Source organism: Zootoca vivipara, chromosome 4 (genome assembly GCF_965207765.1).
Source record: "Zootoca vivipara chromosome 4, rZooViv2.hap1.1, whole genome shotgun sequence".
NCBI lineage: Eukaryota > Metazoa > Chordata > Lepidosauria > Squamata > Lacertidae > Zootoca > Zootoca vivipara.
In genome coordinates, this window is record NC_142587.1 from 49,969,656 (window position 1) to 49,995,946 (window position 26,291).

Here is a 26,291-nt window from a genome sequence, read left to right on the forward strand (position 1 = left end):
TACACAGCACATTGTATTGGGTGCCAGTCTCTGGAGTCTGCCCCTTCATCCGACAGGATCCTTTACTCTAGTTGGACAGAAGCCACGTTGGCTACCCTACACCTGAAGAGTCCCTGAGAGATGCGTGATACTCATCACACTGCCCATTAGGAAAGTGCGCGCCCTTGTTTTTGGGCGAGATCGCCGAGGAAGTCGATCTCTCGAGTCAATCTCATTTTCTCACGGCCCGCGGGGAGGACGGACGGATAACTTGGGGCCTCTGCTGCCGGGATAAAACAAGAAAACCTTTGAGCCGCGGTGGAGAAGGGGAGGCGGGCTGGGGGCTGCGCAGCGAGCGAGCGGCGAGGCCCCTTTGTCCTGCCCTACTAGTCCCATGACGCTCGGCGAAGTTCTGCGGTTGCCACAGTAACGGAGACCTGAAAACAACTCCTTCCGCCCATGTAGCCCAAGGAACCAGGTAACGTGGACAGAGGAGCGGCGGGGTGGAAGCTTCTGTCTGCGCGCGGGAGAAGGGAAGAAGCCTAAGCCCTGCACAGGGAATAAGAGTTGTTCTTGGTCCTGGCTCTGGGTAAGCGAGGTCCAAGAAGGTTAGGGCGGAGCACGTGGGGGATCATCAAAGGACTGTAGGAAGCGCGCTCCTTCGGGGGGGCAGCAGATCTTCCTTTCTCCTTCCTCCTGAACTTGCCGGAATTGCTTCTGTCGTTTATCCCCTGCGACTCCTCCAGCCCCACCAGCAGGAGAGGGGGAAGCTACCCGCAGCGAGATTGCAGCCCTGTACCTAGCTAGCTCCAGGGTTCACTGATCCCGTGGGGCAGTGATACTTTCCCCCAACAGTTCCTCTTTTATTTAATTTTTGAAACTTTTCAGAAGTTTTTTTTTTTAACTTCTCCCACCACTATTGTTCCATGTCGCTTCTCAATACTTCCTCCCAGCGCTTGCTTTGTTGCCTTTCTCTGAATCTCAGAATTCAGCTTCATTTATATAAAAGCTGTGTAGTAGAGGGCTCAGCAAGTTAAACATTAAAGGTAGTTCATGCAGTTAGGGGCCTTTGGTTCTTTGTGGGCTTCTGCAGTAGCAAAGGGTGACTTGCCGTTCCCCTTTCTCAGTTTAATTGCCAAGATTAATGCTGTGGCTGCATACATTTGTCTGGAGGCAGTTTGGGCTGATGCAAAAATTTTCCATGCAAGTTTAAATCCTTTGCATTGCAATATGTAAAAATGTCAACACTATTCCTTTTGTTTTAGCCTTTTTAGTTCCTTGAGAGAACTCGGAACTCAAGGAATGTTCATGAGGAATTGCCATTTGTGGATGACAATGCTAAGAATATAGTCTATACTATAGTACAAGCATATCACATCTTTGGAAAGTAAATTATATAATAAAGGTGGCAGAAACAGTGGAGATTTATTGGTGCAGAATTAGAACAATCTACTTCCAAAGAACAAAGGATGAGGCTGTGCATAAGCAGTGAGAAAACAGCATAATTTTAATTTCTGACTTAAGCACCATGTTCTTTTTGTGGTTTTCAATATAATTGACAATCCTCTTGACTTTGGTAGGCTGTGGATCTCTTAACAATGGAATGATGGCTTCAGATGACTACATTCTCCATTTTGTAGTCCAAGAAGACAATAAATGTGAACAAGTTACAAAAAGTAGAAGTCCAAGTGATTCTCCTAGTAGGGTCTGCAAGAGCACCCAAAGCAAATGCAGCACTAAAGTTAGCCACTGTAGTAAATGTTCCAGTCAGTGTGGAACTTTTCAGCTTGACTATTCCAATGACTTCAACCAGGATGTTTCAAGAAGGGCTAGCAGCAGTAGCAGCAGTTATTCAGAGGAGGACAATTGCAGAAATTCTCAGGTCTACTATTATGAAGATTTTCACACATACTCTTCAGAAACCCCTTGCAGCAATGGCAGTGGCTACAGCAGTATTTTAGAACAGCCAGAAACCAAGGAGGAGGAATTATCCATGAAAACAAAGGAAAATGATCACCAAGCCAAAGGTAAGAAGGTGGTGGACCACGCTGATCGCTGCTAATGTTAGCTTACTGTTGACAGATTATGTCAGAACTAATGAAGACCAAGGCTTTGCTGGGGAACTGGCAGTTGTGCTTCTTCATTTTTATTGCTGAAGTGTCCCTGCTTCAAATGCTATATTTTTTGGAAACCACTTGTAGGAAGAAGCATTAAAAAGAGGGAGGGTATGGGGCAGAGGAAAGAAAGGCAGGGCAAAACCAGATGGAAAGGAGAATCGAAGTCAACTAGTGCCAGCTTGTATGTTATGTTTTGCTAGACGTTCCCATAACTTTGTGGGCAGCCCTCCGGGGTCTATATGACAGCTCTCCATCCCAGCACTAGTATTTGGGTATGGCAGTCTGTGGGTAAAGTTCTGAGGCGAAGTTAACCTTCAGCATTACCTTCAAGCTTTGTAGTTTTCATGTGTGCAAAAGAGACAAAAAAGAATTGAAAGCATTATGAATGAAAACAAATGATGGCAGTGGCATAGTAGAATCCATAATCCACCACATTATTTTAGAACTACCTGTTATCTTGAAAAACTTGTGTGTAAAATTAAGAGATATGCCCCGAATATATTTTGCAACACTCCCTCCTCCAGCATCTGCTCCAAAGAATGTTAAATCCCAAATGAAACTAATTGATTTACTTGAGGGAAATTGCTATGGTTTCTTCTCCCTTGAAAGCAAAGCTCTGAACTGTTGAAAGGCAATAAATGAGCATAGTCCCGATAACCTTATTGATTTCACACCTGCTTCTTTCGATCATGCAAAAGAGAGATGCAATGTTTTTTATTTGCTATGAAGGCATACTAATGCATCTCTAGCCCACCTTCCTTCCTTCCCCATCACCCTGCAATGTAATGATAACAATGCCCTTCTCCTTCTACCTTTGTCTAGGCAAACTTCCCCTGTATTCATCCATTCTATTTTCCACCCCAACATGTCCCTGCTCTTGCTCATTGTTTCCCTACCACAATCACAGTGTGCTTTGCATGCTATGTCCAGAGTTCTCCCCAGACCCAGCATCAACACATGGCATCCTCAGGCACCTTTCAGAACAGCGTGCACCACTGTCACTTGGTCTGGGCCTCCTGTTGACTACTGGGAAGCCCCCACTTGGGACCTGCTATTTGAATTTGCCACAATGCCCCCAACATAGTATGGATCTGGGGCACCGTGGGAAATTAAAATGGCTACCTTAATTAGGGGTATGGAAGCCACCAGTTTAATTTCCCACAGTGCTCTGGAGTGATGCTACATTGTGGCAATGTATTGTGAAATATTAAAATTCCCCTACCCAGACCCACACCCCGGGAATCCGACATTAATGGTGACTGCAACACTCCGATGAATGCCAGGTAATACTGTCAGGAGAACCTAAAAACAAGCCATCAAACCTGGAGCCAACACTGACTTTCTGTTCTTGTACACACACACACACACACACACACACACACACACACACGAATGTAGGTAGGTTGCATAGACCTAAATAAAGATTCATTTATGGACATGCACATTGCTTTAACTTTTCTGAATCTGTGCTTTACTCTAAAGGAGCTGAATTCCATGCAACTTACGCTATCTACTGTCTAATGAGCATGATGCCCATTAATTAAGAAACCCTGTTTTGAAAATCTGTAGAACTGTAACTCTTCGAAAGGAGTTACACAAAAACAGTGTTTGAACATCATAGGGAGCTAAGACATAGAATAATATAAATAGAACATCTTGAAGTGGTCTGCAGACTATAAAAAGAGAAAAACAATAATTTCCGCATAGAAGTAAAATATGTTTACAATTCCAAGTAAAAAAAACAACAAAAACCTAAAACTGAATTTTGTATTGGAGCTTCACTAAGACAACTAAAAATTGAAAAGAAAGAAAAAAGTTTAAAAATGAAATTAAAATAGAGGGGACACTTGTCTGGATGAATTTATTCCCTCAGAATTCAGAACCCAAATCTCTTTTTTCTGAGTTTAGAGACCTTTACCTCAAACGAGGTTACCTTTCCAATCACTTACTGATTAGTTCCCTGGAATGGAAAGTTTGTTTTGTTTTTCTTTTGCTTTCCAGGACTTCATATTCCTTAGTAAGGGCTCTAGACAGTAGTGTTTGGTGGGGCAGAGTGGGATGGAGCGGCTTCGCAACGCCAGTTTCACTTCTGGGTACCAAAAGTGGGAGGTGGAAAGCTGGTTCAGTGCAGCAGTGCGGGTGGAGCCAATCTGATGCTCCCTCTGCTCCCTCGCCTCTCTGCCCCATCTCTGCCCCTCTCAATAATCAACAGCGTTGCTGCCGTTGGGAAGCCAGGTGAGCAGTGCAGCCCCCCCCCCCGCCTGCCCCACTGCTACTCACTTTTTCGTTTTCTCTGATGTAAGAATGTGGAGAAATGCTGTGTGTATCCATTGGTGTTTTGCGTGCTTTTGAAAACATTTCTGTGACCTCTCATGTCGGAGTGTAACTGCCAACTTAGAGGCCTTGTTCAGTTACTGCGTTTTGCAAGCCTGTTTAGCAGTAGCTGCTTAGAGACAGCTGCCTGTTCTTTTTAATACAGCATTTCAAGATTGCTATTATTCCAGCAGGTATTTTAGACGAAAGTATGCTTCTATAGTTTTAACTGGTTTCCATTTTTTTAAACTTTCTGTATCTTTAAAAAAAAAACCCCGCTTCAAGTTAAGTTGTGGTTAAGCGGTATATAAATTATTTAAATAAAGACCTTTTTTTGGTTTTTTAAAAAAATAAAATAAAGTAAATAAATGAATAAAACAAGATGCCATTCAGGAATAAATGGAGGCAAACCCTCCAGGACTGCTGCTGCTCCATAGATGCATAATTTGTCTTGGACTAGTATTCCCAGATTTTTCTCCTGTTGAACATTGATGTCACCTGTATGAAATGGAGTCAGGTAAAAGCTTTCCAGTATTCTGTGGGGAATTTACAGGTATTATTCATATTAATGCTGACACTTTGGACAGGCTAACAAATGCACAATACCCTTTCTTCAAATTCCTGCTTGTAGAACACACTGCCCTTTGGAGTGTGTGCCCTCCATTATTGTACAGGCTGTCACAGAATGATGACTTACAGGCAATATCCAATTGTGTGGGTTTTTTGTTTGTTTTGAGAACTGTTATATCTGTTTTTATTATTTTAATGGATTGCTGTATTTTAGCTTCCCCTTTTGTAATGTTTAGAAGTCTTTTGTAATGTTTAGAAGTTTATAACCATCCCAGATAAATACTTTTTTTAAAAAAATGTGCATAATATGAATGGGTGTCCACAAGCCCCAGACTTGTGATTCTTCCTTCCCCACTTCCTGCACAGCTGCACAGTAGAGTTCAGAATCTTTCATGTCTACTTTTGTGTTTGGAAACTGTGGTTAACCAAAGTTCCTTGTGGTATTAACATTAACTATGGTTAGTTTAAAACAAGCCAACCATGGTTTCTGCAGCTAGTTTGTTTGAATTAACCATAGTTAATGCTGACCACATTTCTGGCTCTGAGGAACATACTAAGTTTTGGTTAACTAAAAGCAGAACTGAGAGCTGCTGAACTCTTCACCATCTATGGAAGCAGGAGGGTATGTGAGTCTGAGGCAACACTATGACTCATTCAAAGTATGCTGATCCGTCTTTAGTATGATGTTTGAACATGGCCACACACATTCACACATGCCTAATCTTTTAGTTATTTAAGGAGACCTCAAGTGTGATCACCTGTATGGGTTGACACTCTGATTGTATCAGTTATACAATCTTTGGGGGAATCGCAGGGGATTTTTTGATGCAATGAATACATAAGCTCAACATGTTTGAACAATAAAGTCTTTTGCGCATTCTATCACTTCCTGAGGGTGTATTTAACTTTTAGTAAGCAACTTATACAGAAATGACAGAAAACCGCTAGATGTTCTTGGACTCAAGCCCCATCAGCCGCAGTCATCATGGCCAATGGTCAGGGATGATGCAAGTTGTAATCCAGTAATATTTGGAGGATCACAGGTCCCCCATCTCTGTTATATGGATTTACATTCTCTTACTCTCTCTAGTATTATACCATTTTAGCTTGTTTTGTTCTTAATGTAGGGGGTAAAACACTTCCTAAGAAGAAACAGCAGCAAAAGAGCTTTTTCAATACTAGCAAGATAATCACTTCCCAGAAGAACAATGTAGCTTGCCGCTTATTGTCAGCCAGGCTTCACAAAGTTAAAGAGCTGAAAAATGAAGTCTCTGCTCTGAAGAAAAAACTGGAGGCATCTAACATGGAAAATCAGATCTTGAAGCGGCTTCAATATCGACATTTGAAAGCAATAAGTAAATACGAAAATGCAGAGACCAATCTGCCTGATCTTCTAGCAAAACAATGTGGTGAAGTGAGGACTCTAAGGGTACTTCTTAGGAAATCTCAAGAGCAGGAGCGCAGTGCGTCCAAGAAACTTAGAGAAGTTGAGGCACAACTGCTAAAGACAAAAGATACCTTACTGGCATTGCAGAAACTTTCAGAAGACAAGAATCTCGCAGAAAGAGGAGAACTTAGACGCAGGTTAAACAGCCTCACACAAAGAATGGAAAATGGAGATAAGAAAATTCAGGTACTAATGTGCAGTATACTAATGTGCAGTGTAACTAGAATTACAGCAAGAAATAGCAGAGTGCAGCTAGATTTCTAATTAACAGTCCTGGCCAAGCTATTGTTTAGATGTGCAGGAATTCATGAGTGTGCTGAGGCTTTCCTATTTACCTTAGGGATGGGGACCGCTCTGTACACAGATCACCATAACACAGGACACCTTCTCAGGCAGGAACTCCATGCGCATAACTACACACTTGGAGCTTAGGAACCAGAACAGCTTATTTCAAAGCTATTATTACCGTATTTACTCGAATGCAATGCACACCTTTTTTGGCCAAATTATGTTGCAAAAATTAGGGCACACATTAGATTTTCACTACTAACTAACTGCTATGGGAATGGAAGATTCTCCTTCTAGATTTCAAAAGAGAGGGAGAGGGAGAGAACACATGATACAATATTTCTGATTATGGATACAATTTCCTACTAGACTTGTTTACCATAAGCATACTTGTTCTCATTATTTAAAAAATCAAATTATTTTTAAGAGTAGTATAAACCACTGATATCATTAATACGAATGGGGCTTTTCATCTTTCCAAATAAGTTTATTAAAATTTGCAATGTCTGTCGTAGTACTTCGGTCCTGTTACATTTAATATTGTATAATTCTCAGTAGGCAGGAGATAAAGTACATGGTCATGCGTTTGTAATATCTTTAGGTCTTAGAAAAGCAGCTGCTGTTGAATAATACCTCCTTTAGTCATCAGTTAGCAGTTGAGAAGAAAAAGACTCTTGAAGCTCAGTTGATTACCACGAATTTGCAAATGGAAATCAAGTCGCTTAACCAAAAAATCAAGGTATTTAAGCCTCAAGTTTATTTTACTATAAGAGAATTAGCAATTTATCGAGAGCATTTGCACATCTTCCAATGTCTAGTACAGGCGAGAGGAGATGCTATTTTAAAAACATGTATTCTAGTGCAAAAATAAAAGTATTCTTAAATGTGGCGATTAAACACTGAATGTGAGAACAGATTGATTAGCTGGTTTCTTGTGTTTCAAGTATCAGACATTATAAGCTGTGAACGATAAAATATAGTGAGATTTTGTTTGCTTATAATTAGATTCCTGGCTGCTTTTGGATCACATGTCCTCAAAAAGTAGCTTAAAATACTATAATCATTATAAAAGGCAATACAATTAATAAGAAAATCAGTTCACAAATTGAAACTAAGATAGCAGCTAGACAAGATAAAACATTGGCAGGGATTTTAAAATCCTTGTCAAATTGGTGAGTTTTAACTATCTGCCTGAAACTTTCTTTGGAGCAGGTTTGTCAAATCGCCCTTGGGAGGGTCTTCCACTGAATGGATGTGACTACATAAAGCTGCTGTGGTGCATTTGTAAAAAAAAAGCTACAGCACATTTACAAGTAAATAGTTAATACTGTTGCACAAATGTCAGATAAGAAGCAAAGGTTGAGCTAACTACTCACCAGCTTTGATTTTTTGCTTTAGAAGTTACCCTTTTAGTAATGGCTGAACTTGTAGTGCAAAGAATTAGTGCTTTGAATACCACATTGTCAGGAACAGCTGTGGTGCCATGGAGTCCCTCAGCAAACGCAAAACAGGGATAGGGAACCTTTCTGGTCCTCAGGAATCTCACACCTGCTCATAGCTGCCAAGTTTTCCCTTTTCTCGCGAGGAAGCCTATTCAGCATAAGGGAAAATCCCTTAAAAAAAGGGATAACTTGGCAGCTATGCACCTGCTTTGTACCCTTCCTGTGTGTTTCTGCCTGGCTGGAATGTGTCCTGTGAGTGTGAAGAAACTAGCCTCCTGCACAAATGTAAAATTTATATTTGTTGCTCTATCCACTTTTGCCTCTGATCCCGCCCACCATGGGTATGTGGCCCCCAGAAGGTTGTCCAAAAGAGAATATGGCCTTCGGATGAAAAAGATTCCCCCCTCCCCATTCTAAAAGGACATGCCAAAGAGAATTCTCAGGTGCAATCTCAACCAAACAAGCTCCATCCTTCTTTCAAGTGACAAGCGATAGAAGATTTGGCCTTTTGAAATTATGACTAAGATAAGATGCTTTTTACGGAGAATAAAATAAGATGGTGCTTTATGGAAGATGCATAGTGAATTCATCTATTTAGGCTTCATAGATAATTGAGGTCCATATAATAAATCATATTGCATCTTTTTAGCTTACTGCTGTGTTTTTATAGGAAAAAGAACGAGAACTTGGTGTGAGAAATATTTATGCAAATCGGATGCTTAAAGGCCAACAGGACAAAGGAGATTCAGAGTCTCCCCCCAAAGGTAGCATAATGTTTTTCTGCTCACTTTTAATGTGGAATGTCGCTTTCATGTGCCAAAACTGTATTCGAAAACTCTGCAGTATTTATTATTATTTTTAATGACTGCAATGTCTCCCTCCCCCTGACCAGCCTAAAAGAGATCCACTGGTGCCACTGCCTCTGGCTCAGCGCTTTGCTGTACTGCTCAGTGAAAGAGTGGGTGTTATCACTGGTGAAATTCAAACAGAAAGCCCCAAAGGGTGGTGTTCCAGTGAGTGAAAGGGGCTGGGCCGCCCTGGGATCCACCACATTCTGAGTCAGCTCCACTGCCAGCACATGATGGCACTGGGCCAATCTAGACCCACTCACCGGCTGGTGCACTGCAGAGGAGGTTTTTCTCTCCCCTGCTCCCCTTTCTACCCTGGCTGGTGTGAGCAGTGGCACCTATGATGCACAAAGTCTGCTGTTGCCCAGCCAGGGTTAGGGATCGCTCTGCCATCAGCAACTTACTGAACTGAGGTTTCAGCAACAAATTCTAAATATCACAACACTTTTGTATTTTTTTTTAAAAAAATCTCAACATTATTTTACAGTTTTTTCATAACTTTATGGCTTTGAGAATGATTGGGCTGGGGGTAATCAGGAGTAAATTGGCTAGATTACTGTGCAAGATTTAAAACTTTGCATCATTGTCATTCCATAAGAAAAACCAATCCACTCTAATACACATTTAGGTACATAGCTCCCCCTAGTCCTCAGCCTGCAATTTCTACTGCCCTGATTAAGTGTCTTGGGTAAGCCTGCATTTGATATCACACCAGCAAAATAAGAGTGCCTATAATATCATTTCATTTCATTTTTTGTTCAGTTGCAGGTATTAATAGTACATATTTGTAAGATATGTCACTGCATTTCCCTGCACTCTGTAATTTTTGTAGGGCTGATGAAATACGCAAATGCAGCATCAAATGTTTAATTATAACACAACAAGCTATATCCAACAGCTTGGTTTAAAGTTAGAAATATGGAGGTGGTACAGTAAAGCAGCTTGCATATCGACTGCAGCCCCCATGGAACTCTCCCCTCACATTGGGTAGGGTTAACATTACTGTATAGCCCCTCCTGTTGACCAGTTAAAAGCTCCATGAATACTACTGCGCAATATGTATCCAGGGGTGTGTATGTGTATATATGTTTATCTATAGCTGTGTGTGTATGTGTGTATACACTTGCGCACACAAACGTTTCTTTGTTTATAGTTGCAACCCTATACATATTTACCTGAGAGTAACACTCATTGAACTGTCTAGCATTGTAAAGAAAGACAGCAATCTCCTGCACATTTTGGGGGGAGCAAGTCCAGTTATGGCGCCCACTTATGCATTGCTCCACCACAAAAGAGTATATGCACCAAACACAAAAAAGACAAGGTGCACATTTGTATGTGCTAATTTATATTCATAGGTGCAAATTTAAAAACTAATAATAATTTATTATTTATACCCCGCCCATCTGGCTGGGTTTCCCCAGCCACTCTGGGCTGCTTCCAACAAAACATTAAAATACAGTAGTCCGTCAAACATTAAAAGCTTCCCTAAACAGGGCTGCCTTCAGATGTCTTCTAAAAACTATTACATGTAAACTATTATAATATGTAAACTATTATAGCTTACATTTTGCAAAAGGCAAACCAAATGATTTCCCATTCAAATCACTTCAAATAAACTCATATGCTAATAGGCATCCCCACTCCTGATCACCCACACCATTTCTTCAAGTAATTACCCTACTCATCAATTGCCACATAATTAATTAGCCTTTGTTAGTTCAACTAAATAAAAAATAAATTGGTGTGATTCTCTGTGAGATAAAATGGCAAGTGGGTGGTCTGTTCATTCTTTCCTTTTGTACTTAATTAAGCCAAAGGCCGCTGTTCCACCATGTGAACTTAAATCCCAACTGTGGGGAAACAATGTCATTTCTGTTTCCTTTCAATGGACATCAGAAAAAGAAATGGCTACCTCTATGTAGCAGAAGCTATTTCCCAGCCAGGGAAATGGCATTCGAGGTTTCAGTTTGTGGGGCAGCAGCAAGGTGGTAGAACAGCTCAGCTGCTGGACTGCTTTTTGTTAATGAAGTTAAAAGGGGGGGGTAGCGAAGACCACTCACTGGCGAATTCGTCTCATCTTGTATGTCCAGTACTGGACTAAGGCAGAGGACCTTGAAGTACCAACCTCTCTGAGGACATCTGAGATGAAACTAGCTTTGCTTGTGTGTGCAGCTCAAAGGTAGGTTTCTCAGTAAGCCACAAAACAAAAAAATAACACCTTACTCTAGCTTTTTCAAACAACTTGGACTGCTTAATGTATGCCACACCAAATGAGTTTTTAAAAAGTGGGAAGGAGGGACTTCAGCTTCATGGAAGAGGAACTACTTTGCATGTAGAATCTCCAGCATCCCCAAGCAGTACTGAGAATGCGCTGTCTAAAATCCTGAAGAGCCACTGCCAGTTGGTGGAGACAGTCCAAGCAATTGCAATTCCTGAAGCACCATTGCAATGACCCAAACATCCAGTCCAAGCTGGTAGGCTAGTGGCATTTTGCACTGTAGCTTCCAGGCAGTCATATCTATAACATGTTATAGTACCTGATCCTGGATGTTACCAGAACATCCACTGACCCGACTTTTAAGGGAAAGGTAATCCATCAAGAAATGGCTGAATACCATCTCCCTGAATTGATGATGAATCTGCCCATAGAACTTTTGTCTCCTCAGGATTGAATTTCAGTTTATTGTCCCATATTTAGCACACCACCAATTCCAGACATAAGCATTTCCTATTCATTTTTCAAGAGTGCAGAGGGGATGCGTCTCAATATTTACTTCCTCTTGTCTTTTCATAGCTGTCAATGTCTCCAAGTCAGTACAAGTAGATGTGAAACTAGAAGCAACAGCTCTTCAAAAGCACAAGGCAGAGAAAAGTTCGGTTGTTTTAAAAGAGGTATGGCAGATCTGAGTTAATCCTTTTACAACTCTAAACCACTCTTGTCCATGCTGTTGTGCCTTATAGCTTCATTTCTTCCTGCAAATTGCAGATTCCTTAACATTCATTCAGTTTCCTGAATCATATCACAGCAACATTGTGAAAATAACATTGTCCTCATTGAAATAGTTTTACTTCATCATTGAGGCGACTCCAGCTTGCATGAAACACTGAGACAAATGCTGGCTTAGTGCAAACAAGCAAATACGCTGGTTCCTAAAGTAAGGACCATGGTGGCAGCTGCACTCTTCCTAAGCCCTGTGTGGATGTCATGACCTGTGGCTAAGCCATGGTTTGTCTGTCTTATGATGGAACCTTGGTTCATGATTTGTCTTGCTCCAAATAAGCCATGAGCTATAGGCTTCTTATTGGCTTGCCACTCATAGTTTTTCAGGACTAATGCATTACTTGAGTTAGTGTTATGAGCAAAGCAGGCCTACAGCTGTGAACCACCCTGAGACCTGTGGGTATAGGGTGGTATATAAATTTATTAAATAATATAATAATAGGAAGAGGGACTTGCTTTTCAGTAAACACACTGAGGATTGTTGTGTTAGCTTGGCTAAACAAGTCCAACTGCTATAAATAAGGGCTAGATAAGACATAAGATATTCACAGGGAACCTAATGTTATATGATTTGCTCTTGGCACAGCTGTATGAACACCCATTGAAAAAAATCTGTGCAACTACCTACACCATATATTAGAGTATGACTGCACCATCCTCAAGAGGATATTGAGATAGTAATTACAATTTAGCAACAGGATAGTGAAGGGAAAAGGGGCTGTGAACTTAAATTGCCTTGCACAATGTCTCTTCACCACTCCTATGCTTGGTAAGGACATGAGAGAAACTGTGGGCTTCTCATTTCATATCATAATTTTTGTCCAGTTCCTGGATAAGAGCAGGAAATGACAGACATGTTTGCATTGCACACTTTTCATGGGTTGTACTGCTATGTTGAGAGATTCAGGACAGGGAAAAAGTATTTCTTCACATGGTGCATAGCAGTGATGGACAACAGCTAATATGACTTTTAAAGGGTTTTAGGCAGATTCATGGAGGACAAGGACATCAGTGGCCTAGTCTTGATGGCTCCGTTTCCTCCAGTATCAAAGGCCTATATCCCTGGGTGCCAGTCCCTGAGGATCTTGAGCGGGGGGAGTGCTGTTGTGATCATGTTCTACTTGTGAGCCTTTGGCATTGGTGTAAGCAGAATGCTGACATAAACCTTTGGTCTGATCCAGGTGGAATCTTAAGTTCTTAAACAGGACTTCTGAGGAAAGCAAAAAAAAAACCTCCCTTCCACTTTGTTTCTGTGATTTATGGTCAGAAAGTCACAGGGGACACGTCCTTGTTTTATTTAAAGACATTTTTCTACTCTGACTGAGCCTCTTGGGCTTGCTGCTCGGAAGGTCGGCAGTTTGAATCTCCGCGATGGGGTGAGCTCCCGTTGCTCTGTCCCAGCTCCTGTCAACCTAGCAGTTTGAAAGCATGCCTGTGCAAGTAGATAAATAGGTACCACTGCGGCGGGAAGGAAAATGGCGTTTCCATGCGCTCTGGCACTTGTCATGGTCCTTCATGCGCCAGGAGCGGTTTAGTCATCCTGGCCACATGACCCGGAAAGCTGTCTGTGGACAAATGCCGGTTCCCTCGGCCTGAAAGCAAGATGAGCGCTGCAACCCCATAGTCGCCTTTGACTGGACTTAACCATCCAGGGGTCCTTTACCTTTACCTTCCTGTGTTGTGGACTTTAGTGTGATCTCTCCAAACAAAGTATGAGGCTGAAGCCAGCGTACTCTTAAGCCTATGTTAATTTGAGGGAAGTTCAGATAGATTCTGTTTACTTTATGGAGGCAAATTAGGTCATGGATTGAGAACTGAAATCTATCCATCACTTGCTGCTATTCAAAGACATTCGAAAGCTACAAAGTGCAAATCAAACTGACATATATGTGTTTTTCTTTCTATTATTTTTTTAGGAGTTGATAACCAAAGATATTAATTTCAAAGACAAACTATGTGATGTGGATAAAGAGATGGAATCAAAAACAGAAGTTCATCAAAATCAAAAATTAACAATGCAACAGATTTCGAATATAGCATGCACAGGTATCTTAACAGTATTTCAAATCTGATATGTCTACAGATATAGCAAACCTTTCAGCAGCAGTGTCTTTTTTCAGCCCAAAGAGCAGATTATCTTAGTGTAATACTCTTGAGCCAGGCTGGATGGGGCCAGACCCAAAAGGAACAGTACCCGACAAGCAGTCACTCATTTAACATATCAACACAATCACACACACTGCCTCTTCTGCCCTCTGCTCAACCTACCTCTTCTCAGCTGACACATGAAATTCAGCTAAGCAGTGGGTGGGGAGTTCCCAGAAGCTGATTTGCTAAGGGTGCCAATTCTGTGTTTAAGGTCATTTGTAGCTACTAAATCTATAGATGTGCGTGCAGTGTTTTAATTTCTGTCTGAATATAAAAATTATGATATAAAATGTTATTGACTGACTTCTAACAACTTTTACTGTTGAAATAATAATATTCTTTTGTAGAGTTATTAGGGGAAGAGATATGTCCAAAAACAGAAAAGCTTTTCAGATGTGAAAACCTAGAAAGACAGAAAAACAGGAGAGAAAGACAAAGGCTCAACTTGTTGAAAGAAGAGTTTGAGAAATTAAGGACAGACCAAGCATTGGAGTCCACACATGACATCCAACAAAAAATGAATAACCAGGAAGAAGTTGCAACTGAAAAACAAGAAAATGAGCCAAAACAAGTGAACTGTGATAAAATGGAAACAGTAACACAAAGATACAAAACACCATCCACATTAAAGAAACAGTATGTATTTTCAGAAGCTGTTGAAAATTTGCATCAGGGATACCCTTCAACAGGTCCACTGTCCAACACAAGCACTACCTGCAGTAGTAGACAAGTGAATAGACATCAGGGTGAAATAGCTGAGTTGAAGGCAGAAAATTCAAGCAGTGCCTATGAACCGTCATTTGGTAAGGTTACCAAAACAAGGCAAAAGGACACCATGTCAACACATGGCAAAGAACACATTCCTGCAGTATCAACAGAAAAGAAAACCACTCTTATGGAAGAACTCTTTGGTCCAAGCTGCATCTTAAAGGACAGTCACTCAAAACTTAATTTAAAAGAGGCAGGTAAGGAAAAAAAAACTTTGATGAGTGAAAAGGCTTATGAGATTTCACAAGTCAATGATGGTTTGCAGTGTGGCGATTCCAAACAAGCCCATATAAAGGTTTTCCATACATTTGCCTTCCTGGAAAACTTTAAATAATTACTGCTATAATTTAACAATGTTTTCATCTTAAAACACACACGGTATGTGAAAATAACTCATTAACTGCTGCAGACTGGGTTTCCCCCAAGAGAAAGTTTCATTTACCATAAGAGGTAGACATTTTATATTCCATTGCAGAAAAACATGCATGCAAGATAAGTTATCAGTTTATATTTAACAATGAAATCATCACATTGCAGTGCATTTTTAAAAATTAAAATGAAGCACAATGACAGGTCTATTACTAGAGCTCTAAATAAGAATACATTGAAAAGAATTGCATTGAATAGACATTGGTGGTAAAACTTATTGGGGAAAAAGACAGTTAATGTGTATTTACAATAGAAAAATGAGGCACTGCATCACTTATTCCATTCCACAAAGCCTCTTAAACGAATGCAGTGATTCAACTTATCTACATGGTTCCAGTTAGGAAAGTGAATGCTTAGATGAAGTGGCCTTCAGATAGGGCGCTTTTGACCTATCCATGTTGATTTGTGTAATCTGATATAGACATAACGGGTGCAAGTTATGGGGCTGTTGCCAGAAAGAAGAATGACAGTATGGCCTATTTTATTAACTCTCAAATTTGGCCATCTTCAGACTACACAGACTAATTCATCTGTCTATACAAACTTCTCAGTGCAGGAAGATATGTTGTTACAGTAATTTCTATGGTTATAATTGGATATCCATATTGTTTTTTACAATGTAACTGAACCCCAAATATGGAAAACAAGTAACATTCGAAACAGCCATTAAAAGCTCTTCTTCTAATCAAACATTCTTGGTAATTTAAATATTAAATATTGTGCTACCCACAACTTTGTTCTCTTTTATTTTCCTTCTTAGAACACAAAATATTGAACATAATTGTCAATACAGTATATGCAACATGATCCAGTATGATTAAACACACACAACTGCAACAATGTATCACTGCATGTCCCTAACAAATAGGAGATCGATCTTACTGCCATGATGTACCTACGGTAGAGCACTTAGGATCAGGGAAGCTGCACACCAGCACCACTTCAGTTGTACAGTATTCTGTTAAAGCAGCAGCCATGGGCTCAATATGAGTGGGAGAGGAACATGTGCTGCAGAGAGCCGGCAGATCACCTGGGCAGTAGATGAAGTTAAGAACTATATTATTCCCTACATGGGAACCTAAAAGCTTCCAGTCATCAAATGGGTACAGATTTAGTACAAACCTATCCAGCAAGTTTATTTGTGTCAATGATTGTTTGGAAATTTTATCTAACATGTAACTTCTCACATCTCCTCCTATTTCTTACACACAAGTGGCTAGAATAAAATATGCATCATGCTGAATTCTCTAAGCAAAAACACAGCATGTGGCCAAGAGGGGGTGAAAGAGCCACTGTTGCATAAGGCAAACACCCTTCCAGTAATATTTTGACACTAATCAAAATCATCTTAAAGAAGAATCAGAAGAGAAGGAAGGAACTGATATCAGGCAGATACAGTCAAAAATAGAATACAGGCTAGATTAGCTGGAAAGTTCCTGGCCATAAAAAATGTTGGACCGGTATGCTCCCCGTCTCCTCATACAATGCCTTTAGGAGACCTGTGATTTCATAATAACTTACTAACCGGAATCTGAAACCATAAACTGATCCTCATTTTAGATCTTAGCCTGATGTAATAGGGACCTGTAGTTCCCATGATTGAAGTGCTAAGTTGGTAGAATGTGGACTTGACACTTGTTCCTAGTTTAGTGAACTATGGTATATTATGTCTTTGTACTGTGGTAGTGGAGTAGAACACTAAATCATAACATATTTGACAACACTGAAATTACAATAGAGAAACAAATGTGGACAAAGTTACAAGAAACCACATTATTTTAAAAACCTATTTTCCTTTCACTTTTAAAATGTCTACTTGGCTTTAAAACCATTACATGCATGTAGGCTGCAACCCTAACCTCACTTACCTGGAATTAAGACCCACTGATTTCAATGGGACTTACTCTGAGTAGCCATGGTTAGGATTGATCAACTATCAATTTAAATAGAACTTATGCCCAGCACTGCAGGTTACAAACTGAAAAGGAAATTTACACAATACAATACATTAAAATATTAACAGAATGTTACAATAAGATTTATTGATGCTTTATTACTCAATCCCAAACCCTGCCTGCTTTTCATAGGCATGTACATTCCAGATGGTACAATGTATGGATGCTGTATTTCACAAGAAACTGAGAAGTCTGCTGAAACTAGGATTCCTTCTCAGCTGAAAGGGTGAAGCATAATGGCCACAACTTTGTTACAAACCACCAACCAACAAGTAATGCCAACACCACCTAAAAATAAGAAATACATGCTATAAGACACTAGTATTCTCAGTAACTAAAACATACATATTTAAACATGTAGGGTCAAGAAAACAGATTCAGTAGCAACACCAGTAGTTGCAGAAAACACTTGCATAAGGATATATCTATAACTATTGATTCAGAAGAATTATATAAAACTCAGTACCACTAATGTGTAATCTGGATTCTCTATGCAAATGAAAAATGTGGTTAGGTGTGTGACTATGGGCATAATCCACTAAGTTCTTCCTTCTCCAATGTAAATTATGGAGTTACACAACAACCTGTGCTCTCACTACATCTCTTCTTCATTTCAACATGGTGAGCAACATGGTGAGCCAAGCCTTATTAGCTTCTGCAACTACTCAGGAATCTGGGAAGGCAGAGGTGTGGCAATGCATTTGAAATCAACATGTATAATATTAAGAAAGGAAAGATATATGAAATTCCTGGAAAAGCTTGAGAAGCAGTTACATAAAATAGGCTTACCTGCCACTCCTGTTGGAAAAGCTACTAAACGTTCTAGTGGAGCTAGCCATTTGCTTGGAAGCACAGTAACTGGTTCAGAGTAATACTTCCAGATTAGTGAGATCATTAAGGCAGCCTGGAATTAAAACCATCGTTACATGATTATGCATGAAAACCTCAAAATAAAAAAGTGCTTTACATCTAGCTGCGCAACCAGCATTTCTGATGCCTAGCAAGTGCTAGATGCCCATGTTATCCTTAAAAATAACCCACTGTTTAAAAAATCAATACAACTACAGTTGTACCTTGGTTCTGGAACACCTTGTGACTCAAACATTTTGGCTTCCTAACGCCGCAAACCTAGAAGTGAGTGTTCCAGTTTGCAAATGTTTTTTGGAAGCTGAACATACGATGTGGCTTCTGCGGCTTCTGATTGAGTGCAGGAAGCTCCTGCAGCCAATCAGAAACTGCACCTTGGTTTTCGAACATTTCCGGAAGTTTAACGGACTTCCGGAACGGATTTCGTTCGAGAACCAAGGTACGACTGTACTGTGACCTCAAAGTCAGTGCCACACAAAGTGAGAACCCTGGTCCCTTGCCCCATATGAGATAATTGTACTGCCTAAGGAACACAGCTTCTTCTTTGCTAGCCATCACTTCTTGGCTTGCATTGTAACAGCTGGGAAGTCTGCATTTTCCATGCTGGACTATTCAGAGTGCATGGCACTGGACACAGCTTCACGTGATTGGTTGCCAGATGATAAGATAGAGCAAAGGAAAACCTATGGCCTAATTTTCACTTGGAGGGTAAATCTGTACTTGGACTATACAACTCTGGCGTATATGCGTGTATCACATAACTGAATGTACCTTCATATAAAACAATACCAACCAAAGAGAATAAGTGTGTGTGCATGCGTATCACATAACTGAACATGTGAAACAATACCTGATTTATTATGTGCAGGGAATTTGTTTCCGAATATAAACATTGGATATTATTGCACACTAGTGGTTTTCAGCCCGTTCAATAACGGGCGCTAGAATTCTGGGGTTCGGAGAAGCGCTTGCGCAGCGCTTCTCCGAACCCTGGGACCTGTCCTTGCTGTCGGCGGCAGGGGGACAGGAACGGAGGAGAAAGCGCTGCTTTCTCCTTCTCCGTTCCTCTCCCGCAGCCGCCGACAGGAAGCAGACATCCCAGGGTTCGGAGAAGCGCTTGCGCAGCGCTTCTCCGAACCCTGGGACCCGTCCTTGCTGTCGGCGGCAGGGGGACAGGAACGGAGGAGGAGAAAGCGCTGCTTTCTCCTCCTTCCTTCCTCTCCCCCAGCCGCCGACAGGAAAGACGCGCGCACTCTCCCCCCCGCCTCCGCCAACCGCCGCTCCTCACGGCCAGGGAGGGTTGTGAGGAGGCCTTCGCTGGCCTCCACCCTCGCTTCCCTGACGTGCCCTGCAGTGAGGCGGTGTCCGGCGGGAGCGGCGGTTCCGGCGGGAGCGGCGGTTGGAGGAGGCAGACTGGGGGGAGAGTGCGCGCGCAGTCTCTGCTGTCCAATCCCTGTATCCCTGGGGCACATGCGCAGTGACCCAGGGACACACGGGACAACATGGACATTATTATATAGGATGGCTGAGAATCAATTTTTAGTATTTATTAAATTTGTATACCACCCTTCATCCGAAGATCCCAGGGCAGTTCACAACAGAAAAGTACAAAATGCAAATACAAAATCAAACAAAAACAGACCAATCGACCCCTTCCATAAACACATTTTAAAAGTCATGCAAAGTTAATCAGCTGAACCCCTTTAGCTTTGAAAGGCTTCCATATATAAACCAATTTTACTTACCTGCAAAATGTAGAATACAATATTTATTACCCACTTTATTTTGGCTAGTTGAGCTGTTCGCGTTTTCACTGTTAAAAGAAACAAGTATGATTTGCATTATTTACATAAATAAGAGACATGATTTTACTTTAAACTGGCAAAAATAACTTTTGTTTCCACTTTAAGGATGCTTGCTTCTTTAAAATTCAAATTCTTGAGGGTTTAGGTGTATAATTAGAAAGGAAAAATAAAAACTAGTCTCCGGCACCTGTTTCCTTGCTTTTTTTTCAAAAACATTTTGTAGTTCACAAAACACGAATATTAATAACACAATACTATCATTGCCTTGAAACTGACGTATCAGCAGATGCCTAAGCTTGCTGTATTTAATATGTTGTTGTCGTTTAGTCGTGTCCAACTCTTTGTGACCCCATGGACCAGAGCACGCCAGGCACTCCAGTCTTCCACTGCCTCCCGCAGTTTGGTCAGACTCATGTTCGTAGCTTCGAGAACACTATCCAACCATCTCTTCCTCTGTCGTCCTTCTCCTTGTGCCCTCAATCTTCCCCAACATCAGGGTCTTTTCCAGGGAGTCTTCTCTTCTCATGAAGTGGCCAAAGTATTGGAGCCTCAGCTTCAGGATCTGTCCTTCCAGTGAGCACTCAGGGCTGATTTCCTTCAGAATAGATAGGTCTGATCTTCTTGCAGTCCATGAGACTCTCAAGAGTCTCCTCCAGCACCATAATTCAAAAGCATCGATTTTTTGGCAATCAGCCTTCTTTATGGTCCAGCTCTCACTTCCATACATCACTACTGGGAAAACCATAGCTTTAACTATATGGACCTTTGTAGGCAAGGTGATGTCTCTGCTTTTTAAGATGCTGTCTAGGTTTGTCATTGCTTTTCTCCCAAGAAGCAGGTGTCTTTTAATTTCATGACTGCTGTCACCATCAGCAGTGATCATGGAACCAAAAAAAGTAAAATCTCTCACTGCCTCAATTTCTTCCCCTTCTATTGCCAGGAGGTGATGGGACCAGTGGCCATGATCTTGGTTTTTTTGATGTTGAGTTTCAGACCATATTTTGCGCTCTCCTCTTTCACCCTCATTAAAAGGCTCTTTAATGCCTCCTCACTTTCTGCCATCAAGGTTGTGTCATCAGCATATCTGAGGTTGTTGATATTTATTCCTGCAATCTCAATTCCGTCTTGGGATTCATCCAGTCCAGCCTTTCACATGAATTCTGCATATAAGTTAAATAAGCAGGGAGACAATATACAGCCTTGTCGTACTCCTTTCCCAATTTTGAACCAATCAGTTGTTCCATATCCAGTTCTAACTGTAGCTTCTTGTCCCACATAGAGATTTCTCAAGAGACAGTTGAGGTGATCAGGCAGTCCCATTTCTTTAAGAACTTTCCAGTTTGCTGTGGTCGACACAGTCAAAGGCTTTTGCGTAGTCAATGAAGCAGAAGTAGATGTTTTTCTGGAACTGTCTAGCTTTCTCCATAATCCAGCGCATGTTTGCAGTTTGATCTCTGGTTCCTCTGCCCCTTTGAAATCCAGCTTGCACTTCTGGGAGCTCTTGGTCCACATACTGCCTAAGTCTGCTTTGTAGAATTTTAAGCATAACTTTGCTAGCATGTGAAATGAGTGCAATTGTGTGGTAGTTGGAGCATTTTTTGGCACTGCCCTTTTTGGGATTGGGATGTACACTGATCTTCTCCAATCCTCTGGCCACTGCTGAGTTTTCCAAACTTGCTGGCATATTGAGTATAGCATCTTAACAGTATCATCTTTTAAATTTTCAAATTTCAGCTAGAATGTCATCACTTCCAATGGCCTTGTTATTAGCAATGCTTTCTAAGGCCCATTTGACTTCACTCTCCAGGATGTCTGGCTCAAGGCCAGCAACCACACTATCTGCGGTGTACAAGACATCCATATCTTTCTGGTATAATTCCTCTGTGTATTCTTGCCACCTCTTCTTGATGTCTTCTGCTTCTGTTGGGTCTTTACCACTTTTGTCCTTTATTATGGTAATCTTTGCATGAAATGTTCCTTACATATCTCCAGTTTTCTTGAACAGATCTCTGTCCCCCCCCCATTCTATTGTTTTCCTCTATTTTTTGCATTGCTCATTTAAGAAGGCCCTCTTGTCTCTCCTTGCTATTTTTTTAAAAATCTGCATTCAATTTCCTGTATCTTTCACTATCTCCCTCGCATTTTGCTTGCCCTCTCTCTCCTGCTATTTGTAAGGCCTCGTTGGATGGCCACTTTGCTTTCTTGCATTTCCTTTTCATTGGGATGGTTTTCATTGCTGCCTCCTGTATAATGTTACGAGCCTCCATCCATAGTTCTTCAGGCACTCTGTCTACGAAATCTAAATCCTTAAAACTGTTCCTCACTTCCACTGTTTATTCATAAGGGATTTGATTTAGATTGTATCTTACTGGTGCAGTGGTTTTCCCTACTTTCTTCAGTTTAAGCTTGAATTTTGCTATAAGAAGCTGATGATCTGAGCCACAGTCAGCTCCAGGTCTTGTTTTTTTCTGACTGTATAGAGCTTCTCCATCTTTGGCTGCAGATAATATAATCAATCTTATTTCGATGCTGCCCATCTGGTGATGTCCGTGTGTAGAGTCGTCTCTTGTGTTGTTGGAAAAGAGTATTTGTGATGACCAGCTTATTCTCTTGACAGAACTCTATTATGCTTTGCCCTGCTTTGTTTTGAACTCCAAGGCCAAACTTGCCAGTTGTTGCTTTTATCTTGACTCCCCACTTTAGCATTCCAATCCCCTATGAGAAGAACATCCTTCTTTGGTGTCATTTCTAGAAGGTGTTGTAAGTCTTCATAGAAATGGTCAATTTCAGTTTCTTCAGCATCGGTAGTTGGTGCATAAACTTGGATTACTGTGATGTTAAAAGGTCTGCCTTGGATTCGTATTAAGATCATTCTATCATTTTTGAGATTGCATCCCAGTACAGCTTTCGCCACTCTTTTGTTGACTATGAGGGCCACTCCATTTCTTCTATGGGAGTCTTGTCCACAGTAGGAGATATGATGGTCATCCGAACTGAATTCGCCCATTCCCATCCATTTTAGTTCACTGATGCCCAGGATGTCAATATTTATTCTTGCCATCTCATTTTTGACCACATCCAGCTTACCATTGTACATGGATATTACATTCCAGGTTCCTATGCAATATTTTTCATTACAGCATTGGACTTTCCTTTCACTTCCAGGCACATCTGCAACTGAGTGACCTTTCGGCTTTGGCCCAGCGGCTTCATCAGCTCTGAATCTACTTGTACTTGTCCTCATAGCATGTTGGACGCCTTCCAACCTGAGGGGCTCATCTTCCAGCGTCATAACTTTTATATGCCTGTTGTTTTTGTCCATGGAGTTTTCTTGGCAGGGATACTGGAGTGGCTTGCTGGTTCCTGCTCCAGGTGGATCACGTTTAGTCAAAACTCTCCACTATGACCTGTCCGCCTTAGGTGGCCCTGCACACCATAGCTCATAGCTTCTCTGAGTTATTCAAGGCAGTGATCCAAGAAGGAGGTATTTCATATACAGTAGCCATGTTTTATATTATGCAAGTTTTTTTAAAAAAAATACTGAGAACAGTACAAGCAATCTAAAAAAATTAAACAGAAGTGAAAGGTAGGCTAATGATGCAAACATAAGTAGCAAGTATTTACCATGAGTCTTAAGTTTATCAGTCATTTTGTTAATCTTCCTTTCCAGTCGGGCATATCTAGCAAATTCATCCATCATACTAATGGTAGAAAGTTCTTGCTTCATGTTCTGAATTTCAGATCTCATTTGTGATTCCTGCTCAGCATCCTTTTGTAGCAATCTGGATATCTGACAAAGAGAAAGATGTCCAAACACCTGTTGATTCATCACTTTCCTCTTTTTAAAAAAAGAAAATGAATTTATTTGTTCTAAAACAGTTACTGCTTGCTTCTCTCTAAGCAGTCTTTTAGTCCCTCTCCTAAATAACTTGATCCAAGTACACTTTGAAGCGTGCCCCAAGTTATTTATGTTTGTTTTGTAAGCAGAGGCATCCTAGGCTCCCTTGCACCCTTGACCTAGGAGTTACATCGGCACCCCATTCCCCCCACCCTGCCCTCATGGAACAAAAACTCAAAAAGGTTGCCTTTCATGCTCCGCCAGTGAACACTTCTAATAGTGCACAGGCAGACGGACTCCTAGCCACTCTAAGGCGCAAAGGAGAGGTGTGATTTTTGTGCCCTTCCTGCAGGGTTTGTGCCTTTGATGGGGGCCAACCTAACCAACTACTACCGGTAGGTATGTCCCTATTTGTACGTTTCTCGGAATTTTAAATGAAAAGCAATGAATAATTTCCTAGAAAGACCTTTGCTAGCAGTCTACCTCCTTCCCAACTCTTCAATATATCATGCTTGGACTAGAGTGTCCCAACGCACAAAAACTAAAGGCTGTGTTCTCAAACTCTGAACCTAAAGATGAATAAAGCTACCTTATTTTTATTTTAAAAAATACACCCCTACCAAGGGATGGGTGAATCTATTTCTGGTCTGCCACTTTTGATTGTTTTCACTCATAATTTTTTACATTGATCCTCTTTTAAACCCTCTTTAAAATAAGTGTTTTAATACTATGTTTTAAATGATGGGTATTTTCTCTTAAAGCATGCATACATTTAAACTGCTGAGAATTGTGTTGCAATTTGGCAGGGGCAGTGTGTCCTGTTTCACTGCTTGAGGCCAAATGGGAAGTGCCGCCCTGCTGCTACCATACCTGCTGCTGCCACAGACATTGTGTGCTGTGCTGCTGCAAGGCGCCAATTTCAGGCAAAATTGCACTAATTCTGGGTGGGATTCACCCCAAATGGATGAAATCTTGCCCAAAATTGGTGGTGCTTCTCCACCAATTGCAGAAGGAGCAGGGCACCTTGGGGGGGGGGGTTGCTTGAGACAGCGGCTTCACCCTGCCCTATGGCTGTGCTGGCTCCACAATGTGGAGAAAAGCAAAATTCACCAAATAGATAGGAAGGTGGTAAGAGATTTCCATTTGAAAGACTAGCCTGCTGCATACTTTTTCCGCTGACTCCAAATCTGAACCTCACAGCCAAAGAATGTTCTGATGTTATTATTACAGTATATTTATTTATATCCCACCTTTTCTCCAGACTAGAAATCAAGCAAGGCAGCTTGAAATACAGCTTCCCAACCATAAGGCCGTTTTATTCCATACACTCTCTGCCCTGAATGCCTCCAAGTGCAATCAATGTAAATGGCTCCGAGAGATGATCATCTGACCTCTGATTTTTCAAATAAAACAACAGAACAGCCACATCCATCACCTGGATAGCCTGCCTGCTAATCCAGTGACCTCACTGCTTCCATACTTGCGAGAACAAAAATGACTTCGGGTGGCATTGACGTTTCCTCAAAATAACCTATAGAAATTAATTGGCCTAACTTAAAGACATGTTCATTAATGGGTCTACTCAGAGTAAAGCTTAGTGTGCACTAGTCCCACAGGGAGACTCCCGAGGAAAGATGGGCGATAAAGATGGGGCCGTCACTGGCGATCTCGGCTGCCGGGCTGGGAGACGCTCCGGTCGACCCGATCCGACCGCCCCTTCTGCCCTCCCCTGAACTCGGCCCCCAGCTGGAAGGCGGCCGCCCTCCCCACCCAGGCAGGGAGGGAGGCGGATCGGGGAGCCGTCGCTATGGGAACCCGGCGGTCTGACGTCACTTACAATGGAGGAGCAAGAGGGCAGGAGGATTTTGAGGAGGTTACACAAGAACACGGAGCTCAACACGAGGAACCACGCGCCGTCGCCCGTCACATCTCCTGTCTCCACTAGAACCTCCTCGCCCATGTCTCAGGCCGGACTGGACTGGGAGGGGGGCAGAGGGAAGGGGAAGGAGTAGAGACACGCGAGGAAGACGGAGAAAAGCGGCTACCAGTCTCCCGCCTCCGCCAGAGAATAATAACGGGGTGGGGGCGGGGAAGAAGGAACACTACAGAAAAGGCTCGGGCTCGCGGCCGCTTCTCAAACTGCGCAGGCGCACATCCTCCCGCTCCACCACCACCATCCCCGCCCCGTGGTTTGTGCCTCGCTGGACTTTTTTTCTTCGTAATAACAACCGCGGTCGCTGAGCTCACACGCTCCTGTCATGTGTGCGCGTGCGCACACATGTCACAGTTACTGTCACCCTCTTGCCGAGACATCCTATCAAACCCGCCCAGGTGGAGGGGGAGCCGCCCGCCTCCGCCTCTCTCGACTTAGGAACGCATTGAAGTCGACGGATCTCTCCTTATGGGTGGGATGGACTATTGTGATTTAAAAAGTGGGCGCGCGAAGTGGGCTCGTCCAATAGGGACGCGCGCG

General features: G+C 41.8%; 2 protein-coding genes across 6 annotated transcripts; one reads left to right on the forward strand and one right to left on the reverse strand.

Moving 5' to 3' along the window:
- The first annotated feature begins 318 nt into the window (after window positions 1-318).
- On the forward strand, window positions 319-16,085 carry LCA5L (lebercilin LCA5 like). 5 transcript variants are annotated; one of them, XM_088667885.1, is made up of 8 exons: window positions 319-457; window positions 1,560-2,006; window positions 6,107-6,612; window positions 7,316-7,453; window positions 8,827-8,920; window positions 11,802-11,899; window positions 13,925-14,054; window positions 14,504-16,085. In XM_088667885.1, exons 2-8 carry the CDS (start codon window positions 1,583-1,585, stop codon window positions 15,256-15,258), a joined length of 2,145 nt encoding a protein of 714 aa, XP_088524011.1. In that variant the 5' UTR covers window positions 319-457; window positions 1,560-1,582; the 3' UTR covers window positions 15,259-16,085. The 5 variants fall into 5 exon arrangements, with proteins under 5 accessions (XP_088524011.1, XP_088524014.1, XP_034970462.1 ...); XM_035114571.3 differs by having other exon boundaries at window positions 440-568; XM_088667884.1 differs by lacking the exon at window positions 319-457 and adding an exon at window positions 461-568 and having other exon boundaries at window positions 1,245-2,006.
- Window positions 14,778-26,285, reverse strand: GET1 (guided entry of tail-anchored proteins factor 1). Its single transcript, XM_035114574.3, has 5 exons — window positions 25,656-26,285; window positions 23,605-23,770; window positions 19,921-19,988; window positions 18,098-18,212; window positions 14,778-17,596 (listed from the first exon to the last, which is right to left on the reverse strand). The coding sequence occupies exons 1-5, from the start codon at window positions 25,776-25,778 to the stop codon at window positions 17,523-17,525; spliced, it is 546 nt and encodes a 181-aa protein (XP_034970465.1). The 5' UTR covers window positions 25,779-26,285; the 3' UTR covers window positions 14,778-17,522.
- Between the last annotated feature and the right edge of the window lie 6 nt (window positions 26,286-26,291).

Coding starts and splice junctions, on each gene's coding strand:
- GET1 (XM_035114574.3), bottom strand. CDS start 25,778: ATGGGCGAGGAGGTTCTAGTGGAGACAGGAGATGTGACGGGCGACGGC. Junction 23,771..25,655: donor TGCCCTCTTGCTCCTCCATT/GTAAGTGACGTC, acceptor TCTCTTTGTCAG/ATATCCAGATTGCTACAAAA. Junction 19,989..23,604: donor TGATAAACTTAAGACTCATG/GTAAATACTTGC, acceptor TTCTTTTAACAG/TGAAAACGCGAACAGCTCAA.
- LCA5L (XM_088667885.1), top strand. CDS start 1,583: ATGATGGCTTCAGATGACTACATTCTCCATTTTGTAGTCCAAGAAGAC. Junction 2,007..6,106: donor AAATGATCACCAAGCCAAAG/GTAAGAAGGTGG, acceptor TTCTTAATGTAG/GGGGTAAAACACTTCCTAAG. Junction 8,921..11,801: donor TTCAGAGTCTCCCCCCAAAG/GTAGCATAATGT, acceptor GTCTTTTCATAG/CTGTCAATGTCTCCAAGTCA.